Here is a 17316-nt window from a genome sequence, read left to right on the forward strand (position 1 = left end):
GGCTAAAACTAGACTAACACTAAAACATTTCATTTGTTTAGTCTTGCTACGAGAATAAAAGATGGACATACCAAAGGTACCAAAATTATTATACCAAAAGAAACTAAACGATTGCACCAAACTAAACAAGTTTTAAACTAGGGGAATCATTTTGGAAATGCACGGCGCCGGTGGTTCAGGTCACTGGTTCCGGCCACGTCATTTCTAGTTCTAAATAATCTAAAGGTCTGCCATTTTTTTTTTATCAATATAGGATTGGTATTGCATCTTCCCTGGGTTGCTGAGATAGGATAACTATGCTGGAAAATATACAGAAAAAGGAATATACAGTTTATAAAATGGGAGAATAAATTAGCAACCGGGATACGTACAGATTGTACATGCAGCAGAAGTAATAGCCAAAGTATGCAGTCAAGGCCAGGTCTGAAGCTTCTTCATTTCAAATGAGGTCTTACTGATCTCAAGTAAAGCACTTACTCCCTGACTCACTGGGGGAATCCAAAGGGGACCCATCGGGCCACAAGTGCTCAAACGCAGCAGTAGAGAGAGAGGCACCGACCATACACGAGCCTCTCCTGGCACAACACACCAAAAGCTCCGGGCAAAAAATAAAGCTCTTTATCCAATCAATCCTGTGAGGCTAAGCGGAGGGGGGGGGTCTGGAACTGAATTAGAGTCATCAGACAAGTACGACAGCTCTAAGCTGACCTCCCTCGCCTCTCTGATTGCTTCCTCTCTTTTTTAAACAGCCATTTTACCTACTGGGACTGGAGGCAAAGAAAATGCATCGAGTCACGTCTCTGAGCGGTGAAAACTTAATACCGCTACAAACAAAGACATCAGTCTTTAAAAATGAAATAAATTCTCCTTCTACAGCACTGCCACCCAAGTGTGGAATGCCCTGACCCCAACGCTTACACAAATGTGGTTCACTGGCTTCCTTTAAAACAGGCCTGAAGATTCACCATTCAGGCGGCCAAAGGGGGAGGTACAGTAGTTATCACTTCTCGCTTAGACAGGAGACCCCCCCACTTTTTTTTCTTTACCACACCCCTCCCTTTTTCTACCCTGTACATAGTGTTTTATATTTGTGATGATATTGAATGTTTGGTGCTATTCTTTATATGTTGATGAATTGAATACCTAGGACCCCAATGGAAACAAGGCCGCAAGGACTTTTTTGGGTGTTATCCTTTTAGACAAAGTGTTTCACTGTTACTCGTGCTGTTTTACATCTCTGTGTAATAAAATATTCAATCAATCAATCAATCAGTGATTTCCCACAAGAAAGTAGGCGTAAAAAGATGGCTAACCAAAAGGAGAAGATCGAACAAGTGTATAACATACTAGTCTATGATGTTGGTCTTGATAGTCAGATCTCAAGACCTCTGCCGAAACGACACAACCCGGTATTTGGTGCATGCATACTCTAACACAGTGGTTCTCAAGCCGTGGTCCGGCGACCACCAGTGGTCCTTGAATGGATTCCAAGGGGTCCCCAGCTAAATGATGGAAGAGTTGGTAATCAAATGGACCCTTAGAGATCTTTAGCTCTTGAGAGTGTAAAATGAAACCAAATGGACCCTTACGGGTCCATTTGGTTTCATTTTACGCTCTCAAGAGTTAAATTATTACTACGTAATATTACTTAATTTACAAGAAGTCTACACAATTAGAGAATGTAGAAGAATTGTTATTTTGATCAACGTTTGCCTGTAATCTCTCCTATTGGTACCACATCGATACAGCATGGAATTGTGGACAACATTTTGGGTCCGAGAGGCTAAATCTCATCAAACGGTGGTTCCGTGGCTCAAATGCCGAATACATAATGGACCTTGATAGGAAAAGGGTTGAAAACCACTGCACTAACAGACAGATTCATCTCCATTTGTTTCCCATAGCCTATCGTCTCCCAAGAGGTGCGCACTTTGCCTGCCCTCAGCAGTTTGTGCTTATTTAATATTCACTGCAAGGTGTAAACCATGCGTATGTGTGTTTACGTGTGTGTGTGTGTGTACGACGGTGAGCATTCGTGCATCCATGCATGTGTGTGCTTGCATGTGTCTCGCTTGACGTGCACCTATTTGCACAATGCAACCAGTTCTGTTCCACTCCATTTGAGTGGAAGCAGACACGTCGCGGACGGGCAAACAAAACACCCCAGTTAGGCATTGCTCCAAATTCCCCTTGACAGCCATGAGGAACGAGTCTGGACTCGAGCCAGCGACACGCAGATTATCGCTCCCCCTCGCACACAGACGCATGCAGCAACGAGGCCCGTTACGCAGCACATACTGTACGTTGCAACGATTATTCACTGCCTTTGGCAAACACAAAACTATGGTACACTACACCAGTGGTTCTCAACCTTTTCAGGCCGCGGCCCCCCAAAATAATCATATTTGAACTGGGGACCCCCCCTAAATAATCATATTTGAACTCGGGACCCCTTCACCCTGATAAGCACTTGAAATGTAGGAGTTGAGGCATTTTGAGTCGGTTCCACAGATAAAAATTGTGAAAATAGCAGATCTACAAGCTCACAACGCCTGCTATTTTCAAAATGTTTGCTTCTTTCGTATATTATTTGAGAATTAGGCCAATGTTTGACCAGTTTTATAGTGTAGTTTGTTGATTGGTTTTGATGCAGTAGCTTAATGGTCTTTTTTACATTATTTTTTTAGGTATTAAAAAGGTCACTTCACTGTCATCTGGGGACCCCCCAAAAATCATGTGGTCCCGACCCACAGGTTGAGAACCACTGCACTACACTGTAGATAGAAGACATACTACTGTTATTGATTACCTCACATCAGAAGAACAATGGGATTTAGGTTGAAATCAGATACGTTTTATCCGTTAACAAATGGATGTGGTTCCGTTTGTACGAGTGAACACCCACTAAGTCCCATTCATTCCCCCGCCAGTCTCTTCCAGGCCGGCTGCTTCCCATCAGTCTGTGGCAGAGATCTGGTCCGGCGCTCCAGTCCGGGTCTCGACCGCGACACCGGGCTAATCAATAGTCCAAAGACCCAGATGGCAGAGTACAAAGGGCAGACGAGCGAGCGAGCGAGCAGCCAGCCAGCCAGCCAGCCAGCCAGCCAGCCAGCCAGCCAGCCAGCCAGCCAGCCAGCTTAAGTAAACGTATCAATACTGCAATGTAGAAATACTCTGTTACAAGTTACAAGTCCGGAAGTTACAAGTTCGGAATAAAAAATGTACTTGAGTAAAACTACAAAAGTATCGGTATCAAAATGTACGTAAAGTAACAAAGAAAGTAAAAGTACTCATTATGCAGAATATCCCATATAAAGTTTTCAAATCTTTTGAAAATAGCAGATCTACAAGCTCACATTGCGTCGCATCGCGACGCATTGTGAGCTTGTAGATCGGCTATTCTCATATGGCCGAAATGTTAATAGAGCTTAATGTATGTTTTGTAATAATAATAAAAATCTACAAAGTAACTAAAGTTTTCAGATAAATGTAGTGGAGTACAAGTAGAATATTTGCCTCTGAGATGTAGTGGAGTAGAAGAAAAAGTATTGAAAATTGGAAATACAGTCCTTGAGTACATGTACTTAGTTACTTTACACCACTGCCTGAAAGGTTCCAAACTTTTCCTCTCTATTCCTCTCTGTTCCTCTCTGGCCCCCAACCCCCCCACCCCCCCACCCTGTGTTCTCTCTCATTGCATCTCATGTTCCGCTTTACTCCCTGTGCCGCAATTGCTTTTTAATACAATAAGTTTGGCAATAAGTCTTTATGAGTCGCATTTCCAAATGAAACAGCTCTGCTAGTTGCTCGGAGTTGCTGGTCTCTCTGGACCGCAGCGTTCCGCTCAGCGTTCATCTCTGCTCTCCTCACACAGAGACAGAAGCCATTTCACTCAGCTCAGCTGGCTTTTCCAAGGCTCCCATTTAAAATAATCATTTTAGCCGCACCAGATAACTAGGATAGTGAGCGAGTGGTCGTGTGGGCGCGTGTGTGCGTGTGCGCGAGCGTGCGTGCGTGCGTGCGAGCGAGAGAGAGAGAGTGTACTCTGCACTCCTCCTGACCCATGTACTGACTGCATGCCATTAAGCACCTTTTGAAACCGGCATTAACAGTATATCTCTCCCAGTGGTGTTAAGTAGCTAAGAACATTTACTCAAGTACTGTTTTAGTACAATTTTGAGGTACTTTTTTGTTTACTGGAGTATTTCCAATTGTCTATACTCCACTACATCTCAGAGGCAAATGTTGTACTTTTACTCCACTACAATTATTTGAAAACTTTAGTTACTAGTTACTTTGCAGATATAAAACATTATATTATAAAACATACATTAACCACTTTAGCCCTATTTTATACGTAGGCTATTTGAAAATAGCCGATCTACAAGCTGACACGTTGTGAGCTTTTTGATCTGCTATTTTCAAACATTTTAGTACTTTTACTTTTAATTGTAATTTAAGTACATTTTGATACCAATACTTTTGTACTTTTACTCAAGTAATTTTTTAATTCAGGACTTTTACTTGTAACAGAGTACTTCTACATTGCAGTATTGATACTTTTACTTAAGTAAAACATTTGAGTACTTTTTCCACCACTGATCTCTCCACAGAGCGAGAGAATGAGCGTGCGCAAGCTCGAGAGATAGAGATAGAGAGAGAGAAAGATACAGTAAGTGAGACAGCACGGGAAGAAGAGAGAGCTATAAGAAATGCAACGAGATGCTAAGCGGGGTTGAGAGGGTGCATAGATGGAACAGATGGGAACAATACTCCCAGAATAGCCCTGAACTTGATGAAACTCTATAACACCACAGGCACTTTAAATCTACCAAGCATGTGATTTGCATCCGGTATTGCTTGCATGCGGCAAAATCAATACGTTTAACGGCAACACCAGCAGGCGTCTCAATTTCAAACCGTGCACCGGGGGCAGCGCTCGCTTATCTCTGATCGATTCGAGCTCCTGCTCGGTTCTGAAATCACCCCGTGAACTGCACCCCCTTCTGCATAATAATAATCCCCCCCCCCCCCCCCACACACACACATCAATAATTTCCAATTTTCCATTCTATAGGCCCGCATTCTACAGTGATGACACACATAACCACAGCTTGCGTTTCTTAGCCACTCTGTTGTCTTGCTGGCACAAAATGTCCGTTTCCATGCATGCTAGCCCTTCAATACTGCAATGTAGAGGTACTCTGTTACAAGTAAAAGTCCGGAATTCAAAATGTACTTTATTTACAAAAGTATTGGTATACAAATGTACTTAAAGTACCAAAAGTAGAAAGTACTCATTGTCCCAGAATGTCCCATTTCACAAGTTTTCAAATGTATAAAAAATCTTTTAAAAATAGCAGATCTACAATGCGACACATTGTGAGCTTGTAGATCGGCTATTTTCAAATGGCCGAAATGTATACAGGACTGAAGTGGTTAATGTATAGATATCATTACTAATTCACGCTTTTCTCAAAGAAAGAAAGAAAGAAAGTATTAATAGATGTATAAGAAATGTATTGGAGAACACAAAGAGGCGCTCATTAGCACCTGGCTGACACCAGCTGAAGAGACAAACACACTGAGAAAGTCAAACCTTTGACAAAATCTTTCCCCCCCAACATAAAATAAAAACCTCACTGAAGTTATGATTAAAGCCGTGGCTGTAAGGATGCAACAATGTTGTTTTCAGAGTCATGTGAGGAAAGACAGTCTTCTACTGATGCCACATAATTTTTGTGCTCCAGATACATTCAAAAAGAGAGCTAAAAAATACATAGGGTTTTTGACTGTCACCAAAATGTTATTTCTTTGTTGAGAAAAACAAAACAGCCTCAAACTCTGTGGCATGAACCTACGAATACATGAACTGTCCAACTGATATATACGACATAAAGTCATAGGTTGGCTGCGTCACACAGACAAAGCATTAATTCTCCACCTCATGGTAATGTATTGATTTGCTAGAAACGTGGAAGAAAAAAACTACAGATAAATCCTTGAGTCCGGGTACGTTTCCATCCAGTCTTGGCAGCTGGATGGAGTTGAAAATATATCAGCTCTCGGCAAGCGGATAAAAACGTGAGAACGACTGAACTCGCGAGCACAAAACAGACGTTCAGCACCTGCTGGAGTTTCCAAAAATGCAGCTCTTCCGTTGCAAACAATTACAAACATACTCTGCACTCAGGAGAGGAAAAAAAAATGTCTTGGTGGACACACGTACCCATAGTTAAGTATAGTCTCAGATATGGACCCGATAAGACAGGTGTGCGTGTTTATCACTTTCTACTACGTACATATGAGGCTGATTTCATTGGACCTAAGGCCTTTAGGCAGAGCACTGGAGCGTGTCATTAATGACACTGTGGTCACACTGGTCCACATTAAAATCACAGCGTGTTTAACCTCCCCACTTAATGTCCACTGTCATCACACGCCAGCTACTGTACCATGGATGGCTGAATAGGACAGTGGTTCTCAATCTTTTCAGGCCGTGACACCCAAAATAATCATATTTGAACTGGGGAGCCCTCAAAATAATCATATTTGAACTGGGGACCCCCCAACCTGACAAGCACTTGGATTTGTAGGAGTTGACGCGTTACATTTTGTTTGACTCGGTTCCACAGATAAATATTGTGAAAATAGCCAGTCTACAATCTTTGCTTCTGGGGGGTCCCTGGAACAAAATATTTTGAGATGGGGGTCCGCGGCCAAATACATATCATTTTGGGGGTCCTTGACATGAAAAAGTTTGAGAACCACTGACATAGAAACATACGTTTTTTTTTCAGAAAACTGTTAGGATTTAGAAGACATTTGTAGAATCCCCCAGAAGCAAAGATTTGAGTTACACATGTTCGCTTTGAAAAAATATAATATATTCAAAGATGTGCACACAGTTTCAAAAATAGCAGATCTACAAGCTCATGAGCTTGTAGATCTGATATTTTTGAATACCCAAGGGAAATCTACAATGACACAAGATTGAATGGGTGAAGGTTCTGTATCGATCATGAATAAGGAGATGTTTTCTCTGGCCACCATCCATGCTGTGGTCCGACTGCAGGGTCGTAGCCATTGAATAGCAACTCTTGGAGCTTATTAGCTATGCAGTGCTTGCTCAAGGACACTTCAGCAGGGCAGCCAAGGGGCCTGAACTTCAACCGCATTAAATAACCCACTGATCTTTTTTTTTTTGTGTGTGAGTGGTCAGCTGTTTTCCATTAACAGACTTTAAAGGTTAAAGTAAAAGGTGGACATCGTCGTCCACAGGGCCCTGCTTCTTCAGAGACGGATGTTTTTCACTCTGTTTATTTTCACCAGTGGTGGTAAAAGTACTTTTCTGTTTTACACTTAAGTAAAAGTATCAGTACTGCAATGTAGAAATACTCTGTTACAAGTAATAGTCCAGAATTTAAAATGTATTTGAGTAAAAGTACAAAAGTATTGGTATAAAAATGTACTTAAAGTACCAAAAGTATAAAGTACTCATTATGCATGTCTCATTTCACAAGTTTTCAAATGTATAAAATGTATAAAGATCTTTTGAAAATAGCCGATCTACAAGCTCACAATGCGTCGCATTGTGAGCTTGTAGATCGGCTATTTTCAAATGGCCGAAATGTATATATAGGGCTTAAGTGGTTAATGTATGTTTTGTAATAATAATCAAAATCTACAAAGTAACTAAAGCTTTCAAATAATTGTAGTGGAGTAAAAGTACAATATTTGCCTCTGAGAAGTAGTGGAGTAGAAGTAAAAGTACTGAGAATTGGAAATATACTACAGTAAAGTAAAGAAATACCTCAAAATTGCACTTAAGTACAGTCCTTGAGTAAATGTACTTAGCTACTTTACACCACTGATTTTCACCTCACTTCTGTACCAATCCAACTGGTCTTGGGGGCCATGGGACCTTAAGGGTAAATTTTCTTCCATTCGTGGACTCTTCAGACTTAAATTAACACTAAAGGATTTAGTGACATCCCTTTAGGCATGGAGAGGCGAGACCTCGATTGTTGACCCTCTCCATTCCTGTTTCAGTCTCTCTCTCTCTCTCTCTCTCTCTCTCTCTCTGTAACTCATTAGGTTGTTTTACCAGGTTGGCGGTAGCGGTAGCAGGGAGGTCAACCCGGTAAATAATAAATGTCTGCTGCGAGGCTGTGGCCTCTCTCTAAGCCCTGCTGCCAGGTCAGCGGCCATAATGACACAGTAACTGGAGATTCTACAAAACCAAAACTAGGTTATCAGACACATTAATCACACAATAATATATACACACGCACATAACATACACACGCACACACGCACACACACGCACGCACACACACGCACGCACACGCGCACACACGACCCCTATATACACCTAATCTGGCACCGTGACACAGGTTCCAGGGGAGCTAACGTCTTTATTCTATTAAACAAGTGGTCCTTGAGGGGGTTCCAGGTGGTCCCCAGCTAAATGAGAGTTGGTAACAAAACGTACACTTATTAGACTACTTTAACTCTGGAGTCCATTACGGGTCCATTTGGTTTCATTTTACGCTCTCAAAAGTTTGAATATTGTTAAACACTCTGCATTACTTAATTAAAGAATAATGTTTTGATCAATGTTTGCCTGTTAACTCTCCGGTACCAACAGCAATACAGCATTAGCCTGGCTCCACCCCCTGAATCGCTAGCCTCGCATTCAGGGTCTGGTGACGCTGTCGAAGGTGGGTGTTTCTCGGTTGAAAATCTGTACGACGAATCGGGATCGGGATAATCCAGTATGATCCAATCACCAATTAGTCCAACTTTGGCCACGCCCCCATCTCAGAAAACGGCTGCACTGAGAGGGCTTTCAGACTGAATAATGGAGTTCGTTCGTTCGTTCGTGTAGGGCTACACAGGCAATTGGGACATCAGCCAAGAAGTGGTATCATCATCCAGTTCAATGAGGCCGCTGACTCCATGTGGTGATTTGAAGATTGGGCATTCATCGATAATATGTTCAACAGTCTGTGGTTTTCCGCATTCACAGAGATCAGTGACAGACACTCCAATCATATGCAGGTAGATTTGGGTCTTTGCTACTCCAGACCGAAGTCTGTTGAGGTTGACCCAGGCATTCCGTGGTAGGTCACACCCAGGTGGGTTGGTTGAAGGAGAGTTGATGAACTTCCTCAACGTGGATGTTGACTTGGACCATTGCTTGTTCCAGCAGTCAAGGATCCATCCAGGGTGTGGAGGGCTCGTGGTAAGGAGTCTCCTAGCTTCGGTGGAGAAGTGTTTGCGTTTGAGTCTCTGGTGGCCATATTCAGCAGGCGGGGGAATCAGGCTTGTTGGCTCATCTGCACACTTGCAGGCCAGCTTCAAGGTCAGGAAGTTTCGACGGAGCTCTGGAGGTGGAATGCCAGACAGTATGGGGAGTAACTCGACAGGGGTTGATGGTAAGGCACCACTAATTAGCCTCATGGCGGTGTTCAGCACAACATCAATAGAGGCTGTATGGCTGCTGTGACTCCATGCAGGGGCGGCATACTCAGCCGTAGAGTATGCCAGGGCAAGGGTAGAGGTGCGCAGGGTGGTGAAGTTTGCACCCCACCCAGTGCCAGCCAGTCTCTTCAGGAGGTTTACACGGGCAGCGGTCTTGGCAGCAACTTGTTGAATGTGTGGCTTGAAAGTGAGGCTACGGTCAAGTGTGACACCAAGGTATTTGGGGTTGGGGTCATGCCTGACGTTGGTGCCATCGAGTGTAATGTTCAGCATGGTATTGGCACATCTATTGGCAAGATGGAACACAGAGCATACTGTCTTGGGCAGGCTTAGCTTGAGGTGCCATTTGTGGAAGTACCCGCTCAGTAGTGAGAGATCTTTTCCTAGGGCATTCTCAACCACACTAAAAGCTTTGTCACCAAATCCAATGGCTGAGTCGTCGGCATATGTGTATTGCGAGCACTCTCCAACAGGCATGTCAGCGGTGTAGATGTTAAAAAGTGTTGGGGCAAGAACAGAGCCTTGGGGGAGCCCGTTCCTCCCTTCATAGGTCAATAATGGAGTGAAACGGGGAAAAAAATCAGGCTGAGTGTCAGGCTAATACAGCATGGATGGAATTGTGGACAAAATCTCATCCAATAATAACAAAATATTCTACGTTTTGGGTCTGAGAGTCTAAATCTCCTCAAACGGTGGTTCCGTGGCTCGAATGCCCAATAAATAATGGACCTCGATATGAAAAAGGTTCAAAACCACTGTACTAAACTACTCCCCACAGATCAACACATAGAGAACCTCCATTTCTCTTCCAGTCAGCCAAGACCAAGGCCGATCACTCACCTACAAAATGACAGCAGGTACTAAAAGTTAAATGCTGAATGCTTCTACAGTGACAGTGAAAGGACACTCATGCTCATTAGGGCTGACAAGCAGCAGTGTCCATGGCTAAGGGGCCAAAGAACGCCCCCATAGTGTTCGCCGGTTCGACCCTTGGCTCGCCCAGTTGTGTATGAGTACGAAGTGTCCCTGAGCAAGACATTGAGCTCCCCCCTGTGTGCTCAATAAGAGTCATCTGAGCCATTGGTTCTCAGAGTGGGGTCCGGGGACCCCCAGGGGTCCCCCTTGGGGGGGGGTACCTGCCAGGGGGTCCCCAGCGAAATTAGTTAACATAGCGTCACATTTTAACCACTTAGCTTTGGCTATTCAAAAATAGCAGATCTGCAAGCTCGTAGCACGGCACAGAGTGCCGCGCTACTAGCTTGTAGATCTGCTATTTTTGAAAAATCTTGACAATATGAGAAAATCTTTATATATATATGTTTTGAAGCGAACATTTTTAACTCCAATCTTTGCTTCTGGGGGTCCCTGCCCTGGCACAAAACATTTTCAGATGGGGGTCCGCGGCCAAATGTATATCAATCTAGGGGACCTTGGCATGAAAAAGGTTGAAAACCACTGCTCTAGGGGGCCAGAAAATACCCTTTCCTTAGTTTCCACAGTCATGTACAATCTTGTATTGATCCAACTGAGTTATTTTGACAGGATTTTTTTGTGCACAATTGATTTCTTTTTTTGGGCGGTGAAACCGCCCCTATATGTGAGGTTTGTATATTTGCACACCAAATCCTGCGCTGTGATTGGCCACAAATGTACCCCCCTAACCCTGCACCGTGATTGGCCAATCACAGTCTATTCAGGACTGTGATTGGCTAGGGAAACATGACACATGTGCATAGCCCTCTAAATAGGACCATAACTTTAAAAAAAACATAAATTTGTTTTTTTTAAGTTATGGTTTCTTCCATCACTTCTTCCATCACTTCTTCCATCACTTCTTCCATCACTGTGATGACCACTGTGACCACACCGCCCACTTCACACTGTGTGTGATTTTGTTTATAAATAAATACAGATCACTATAGTCTTCCTCTTTCTCCCATCAGCCTCCCTAACTTCACAAGTTTCTCTCTCTGTGAGTCTATTAGCCTTGTTCTCCTATCCCTCTCGTCCTCGCTGGCTTCAGCACTGACAACCGCCTCCATAATGGATGCCTTGACAGTGAATGAGCCAATTAGAAGAGGGGTGATTTAATTGGCCCCGCTCACTTAGGCTAAATCCACAAATGAGTCAATTAGGAGGACCGCTAAGGGGGCCAGGAGGCTCATGACAAAGAGGGTTAATTCTGGAACATGGATGGACCTTGTTCATGATCTCCACACAGAGAGCATGCTCACAAAATGTGAAATCACAGCCAGGGCCGCAATGTATATAACAGACACAGAAGACACGTAGTCAAGCGTACACACACACACACACACACACACACACACACACACACACACACACACACACACACACACACACACACACACACACACACACACACACACACACACACACACACACACACACACACACACACACACACACACACACACACACACACACACACACACACACACACACACACACACACACACACACACACACACACACGCTCACCCAGGCTGGGAAGAAAAGCACAGCGGGGGTCTGGATAAGCATGGAGCTAACAGGATGAAGGGCAGGACAGCAGGGAACTGGGCTGGAATTAAAGCCCCCCATCATTGGTCACGCAACCGGCTCAGTGAAGCTTGACAATTTCATTGCAGAGACACACTGTCTTAGCCCATTGAAACCGGGAACGCATCTCTGCCATTTGTAGATTTATTTGGGCTATTCAAAAATAGCAGATCTACAAGCTCATAGCGCGGCACTCGGTGCAAATCTTTGAATATATATTTTTAACTCAAATCTTTGCTTCTGGGAGTCCCTGAAACAAAATATTTTGAGATGGGGGGGGGGGGGGGGGGGGGGGGAGTCCGCGGAAAAATACTTATCATGTTGTGGGTCCTTGCACATTTGTAGAATCCCCAGAAGAAAATATTTGAGTTTTAAAAAAATGCTTTGAAAAATATATTCAACGATTTGCACAGATTTTCACGACTTTTAAAAACAAATTGCAGATCTACAAGCTCGTAGTACGGCACTCGCTGCCGCGCTATGAGCTTGTAGATCTGCTATTTTTGAATAGCCAAAGAAATCTAAAAATGACACAGATTCTTCCCTGGTCTAAATGGGTTAAACACAATATAGTGCTCCCTCAGTGACCCACAGTGGATAGACAGGCCTATACGTTAGATGCACTCATCATACATGACAGAAATGCCAGTGAACTTATTGAATCACAGGAAGGTTCACCGGGAACCTTTGTCCCTGTGGATTTTTTGCTATTGATTGCGACTGATGTAGGGATGGGATCGATAGTGATTAAAAAAACGCTCACAATAATCGTATCGCAGAGATTTTAATTTATGGTGAAATTGTCCTCCGTCATACATTGGGATCAATTCAGCTTTGCCGAGCTGCATATCCGGTACCACTTAAACCCTGCGTAAAAAGCACCTGTAAAGAACGTACTTGATAGTCTTTTTTTCACTCTCTAAATCTCTTTGCCAAAAATAGCAGATCTACAAGCTCACAACGCGTCGCAACGCACATCAGTCGCAATGTTCCATCCCAGACTATGGATGCCGGGGTTCACGTGGTTAACAAAAGTGTCATTTTAAGAGTTTTATTCATATTTTGATCATCGCGATATCGTAAATTGCAATTATTTTGGTCACAATAATCGTGACATGAAATGTTCATATTGTCCCATCCCTGGACTGATGCTTGCATACATGTTGTAAGTTGCCCCTTATAAGAGTGACGGCAAAACGACGATGTTAATATGTACACATGCACAAGCATGTAGTGACTTGCTCAAGTCTGAGGTACCAGTTTGACACAAAGCAAGGCCTTTATTTGTACAACAGCACACATTTCAGACACAAAAGGCAATTCAATCTGCAACAAGACTTTCTGTTGGCATAACGTGGGAAGTTCAAAAGGCACACTGTGTATGCATTCACTAGAAGAAATGTGAACCCCACCATTATTATTCTTTATCTCAGTTCCATTTTATAAAAGCCACCGTGTACGCTTTCCATGAGTATATCCTGAGGTTATTAGCATTGTGTGGTGTTGCAATGTGTTTCACTGGGTATTGTGTGATAAGGCACAGTGTGTGTGTGTGTGTGTGTGTGTGTGTGTGTGTGTGTGTGTGTGTGTGTGTGTGTGTGTGTGTGTGTGTGTGTGTGTGTGTGTGTGTGTGTGTGTGTGTGTGTGTGTGTGTGTGAGAGAGAGAGAGAGAGTGTGGGGGTGGGGGTGGGCGGGGGTAGCTTGAGCCCACTGAATAGGACCAGGTGCTTGTTTGTTTACACACCACCACAAAGAGTCATTTAGCTTCACTTAACACCTGTCAGGCTCAGGCCAATGGGAGCACAATACAGCCTTTAGTGTAGCCACACACACACACGCCCTTTCACGTGCGTGTATACAGTACACAACATAATGCGTGCATGTAAATACAAACACAGCTCTCACACACACACACACACAGAGCAATTTCATTATCATCACGCAGGGTGCACTTACAACACCAATTGGAAAGAATAAGTGGTTACTTAACTAAATGGAAGGGATTCACTTCACAGACGACTGAAGTTCATTTGTGCGATTAAAAACTAAGCATGCGAGTAGAACAAACAACTCAGCTGAATGCTGTTACATTTTTGTGTTTTCTTTTTACAGCAACAGTGCACTTCAGTCATGTTTTTTTATAACTCTTCAACCTGTTAGTGTCCATTGTTTTTATTCAGAGCACTTATTCTTAACATGGGGTCTGGGGATTCCCCGGGGTCCTTCTGGGGGTTCCAGAGGGTCCCCTGCTAGATGATTGATAATTAGGAACCAGATGGACCATTATGGGGTTTGTAACTCATCAGAGAGTGTGCAAATGGAACCAAATGGATGCTTACGGAGTCCATGAATGATCCATTTGGTTCCGGGGCGGCAGTGGCCGGTAGAGCACCCGGATGGCAACCGTGAGGTTCCCAGTTCCCGATCCCGGGTTAGTGTCAAAGTGTCCTTGAGCAAGACGCTGAACCCCTAAATTGCTGAGCAGATTGGTGCCTTGCATGGTTTCCTCCGCCAACGTTGTGTGAATGTGTGTGTGAATGGGGGTGTGAATGGGTGAATGTAATGCACAATCAATCAATGTAAAGTGCTTTGGATAAGAGCGCTATATAAATGCACCATTTACCATTTATTGGTACACTCTCAGACTTAAATTTACACTGAGGATTATACAGCGTTGGTTGGGGTCCCAGAAATTAAAGACCTAGCAAATGAGGGTCCATGGCCTAATGCAGTGGTTCTCAACCTGTGGGTTGGGACAATTTAAGGACTTTTAAGACCGTTTTAATACCTACAAAAAGAGGGTAATCTACAAACTACAGTATACTATAAAAACTGGTCAAACATTGCCCAAATTGTCAAATAATATAAGAAAGAGTCCAAAATTTTGAAAATAGCAGACCTACAAGCTCAGAACGCCTCGCATTGCGAGGCGTTGTGAGCTTGTAGATCTGCTATTTTCCACAATATTTATCTGTGGAACAGAGTAAAACTAAATGTAAGCCTCATTCTCAAGTGCTTATCAGGGTGGGGGGGTCCCCAGTTCATATATGATTATTTTGGGGGCCTAAAAAGGTTGAGAACCACTGGCCTAATAATGCATATCGAACTCCTTGAAACTACAAAAGGCTGAGAATGATCCCTGTGGGACACACAACACCACACACTGCCCATCGCCATAACAAGGCAGCACCTTGGAGAGCTCCGACCGGAGGAGCAAAGTATTCTATTCACGGTTCAGTTTGTGTTCAGCACCAGGGACAGAGCGTGGCTTATTGCCACTGGGAAGAGCGGCCTCGGTTTCTGCACAGTGGACGGGCATGCAGCTCTGAAAGAGGCGCAGTATAGGCCTACAACATATCGCAGCTTCAGAAGCACAATACAGCCCGGACAATAGCTCCGCAGGTGGTCTGTGACTTTAGTCTAGAAAGAAAGAAAGAAAGAGCGAGAGAGAGAGAGAGAGAGAGAGAGAGAGAGCAGCAATGCACAAAAAATTGAAGAAACCAAACAGGGTCACACAAATTGCTCAGACAGAATGGTGAATAGTGGCATGTGATTTCTGGCAAAAGTGCTTGAAGCCCCCCTTTCAAGGTTGCTTTAGGTGAATGGAGGTTGCAGGAAGAGCAGAAAGCACGTAGGCAGGCGCGTGCCTACACACACACACACACACACACGCAAAACAGGGTCAGCGGCAGCACCTACCCCAGGGTCGTCATGGTGACGATGGTGTACCAGAAGGCGGCCGGGATGCTGGTGAACTTGCTGGCCGAGGAGCCCTTCTCGGCGTAAAACATGATGGTGGCGAAGATGATGATGGCCATGGTCAGCGAGAAGAGCAGGAAGCCCAGCTCCGAGGCGCAGCTCTTCAGCGTGTAGCCCAGGATCCGCAGGCCCGCCGAGTGCCGCGAGAACTTGAAAATCCGAAAGACGCGGAAGACGCGCAGCGTGACGAAGGCCCCGCTCACCTGGTCGTTGTCGGTCATGACCAGGCCGATGTAGTACGGCATGATGGCCACCACGTCGATGACCGACATCACGCTCTTCACGAACTTCCAGCGGCTCGGCGCCGCCATGAGGCGCAGCACGTACTCCGCGGTGAAGATGATGACGCACGCCGTGTCCAGGCAGAAGAAGGCCAGCCCGTAGCGCTCCCCGCACGCCACCTCCTTGACGCGGTTGGGGGCCGTGCCGCACGGCACCGTCTCCACCACGTTGGCCATGACCGACACGGCGATGAAGAAGCCGGTGACGTAGTAGAAGACCAGCGCCATGGTGCTGGTGTGCGGGTTCTCGAACGCCCGCCACATTCTCTCGCGGAACGACAGGTCCGGGTCGACGACGTCGTTCTGCTGCTCGCTCTCCTCGTCGTCCTGGATGCGCTCCTGGTTCTCCCGCCGCCGGTCCTTGTACTCTTCGTAGCAGCAGTCGCCGATGATCTCGGGGATGATGCCGAAGAAGGCCAGCTCCTCGTCGTACGCGGCGATGCACTCCTGCCGCGGGTAGTGGAGCTTCCCCGTGCGGTAGAAGTTGAGCACGTGCCGGAAGATGTCCGGGTCGCGGTCGAAGAAGTACTCGTTGGTCTCCTCGTGGAAGAAGAAGTCGCGCTCGGTGCTGCCCAGCAGCGTGTCCGGGTAGCGCTCCAGCGTGTTCCGCCACGTCTGGAACTTGGTGCCGCTCACGTTGAGCACGATGAGGCCGTCCTGCGTCCGCCGCCTGTCCTTGGGGGGCACCGGCATGGGCGCGCTCGCCACCGGCATCCATCCGATCGCCGCCGCCCGGGCGAACGGCAGCCACGATGCTACTCCCCCTGCCATGGTGCTGCTGAGCCCGCTGCCCTCTGCGTCCCTCCTCTCTCTCTCTCTCTCTCTCTCTCTCTCTGTTCCGCTTCGGTTAGATTATCACTGGACAACCGGGCGCCGAGGTGGCATCTGCACAGCCAAAAGAGTAACACACACACACACACAGTGCTGTAAAGTAACAAAGTACATTTACTCAAGTACTGTACTTAAAGTATAATTTTGTATTTTTTACTTTAGTGGAGTATTTCCAATTTTCAGTACTTTTACTTCTACTCCACATCTCAGAGGCAAATATTGTACTTTTACTCCACTACAATTATTTGATAACTTTAGTTAGTTACTTTGTAGATTTTGATTATTATTACAAAACATACATTACCCACTTCAGCCCTATATACATTTCGGACTTTTGAAAATAGCCGATCTACAAGCTCACAATGTGTCGCATCGCTTGTAGATCGGCTAATTTCAA

General features: G+C 45.0%; 1 protein-coding gene across 1 annotated transcript in view; it reads right to left on the reverse strand.

Moving 5' to 3' along the window:
* Window positions 1-16859, reverse strand: part of kcnd2 (potassium voltage-gated channel, Shal-related subfamily, member 2) — a gene marked incomplete at both ends in the record, with an annotated part of 196977 nt that extends 180118 nt beyond the window's left edge. The window contains one exon of the mRNA XM_080421172.1: window positions 15748-16859. Coding sequence (XP_080277298.1) covers window positions 15748-16859 — 1112 coding nt within the window. The remainder of the gene's footprint in view (window positions 1-15747) is intronic.
* Window positions 16860-17316: the final 457 nt, after the last annotated feature.

The sequence above is a fragment of the Gymnoscopelus braueri genome (assembly GCF_963280865.1).
Source record: "Gymnoscopelus braueri genome assembly, chromosome: 23".
Classification (NCBI taxonomy): domain Eukaryota; kingdom Metazoa; phylum Chordata; class Actinopteri; order Myctophiformes; family Myctophidae; genus Gymnoscopelus; species Gymnoscopelus braueri.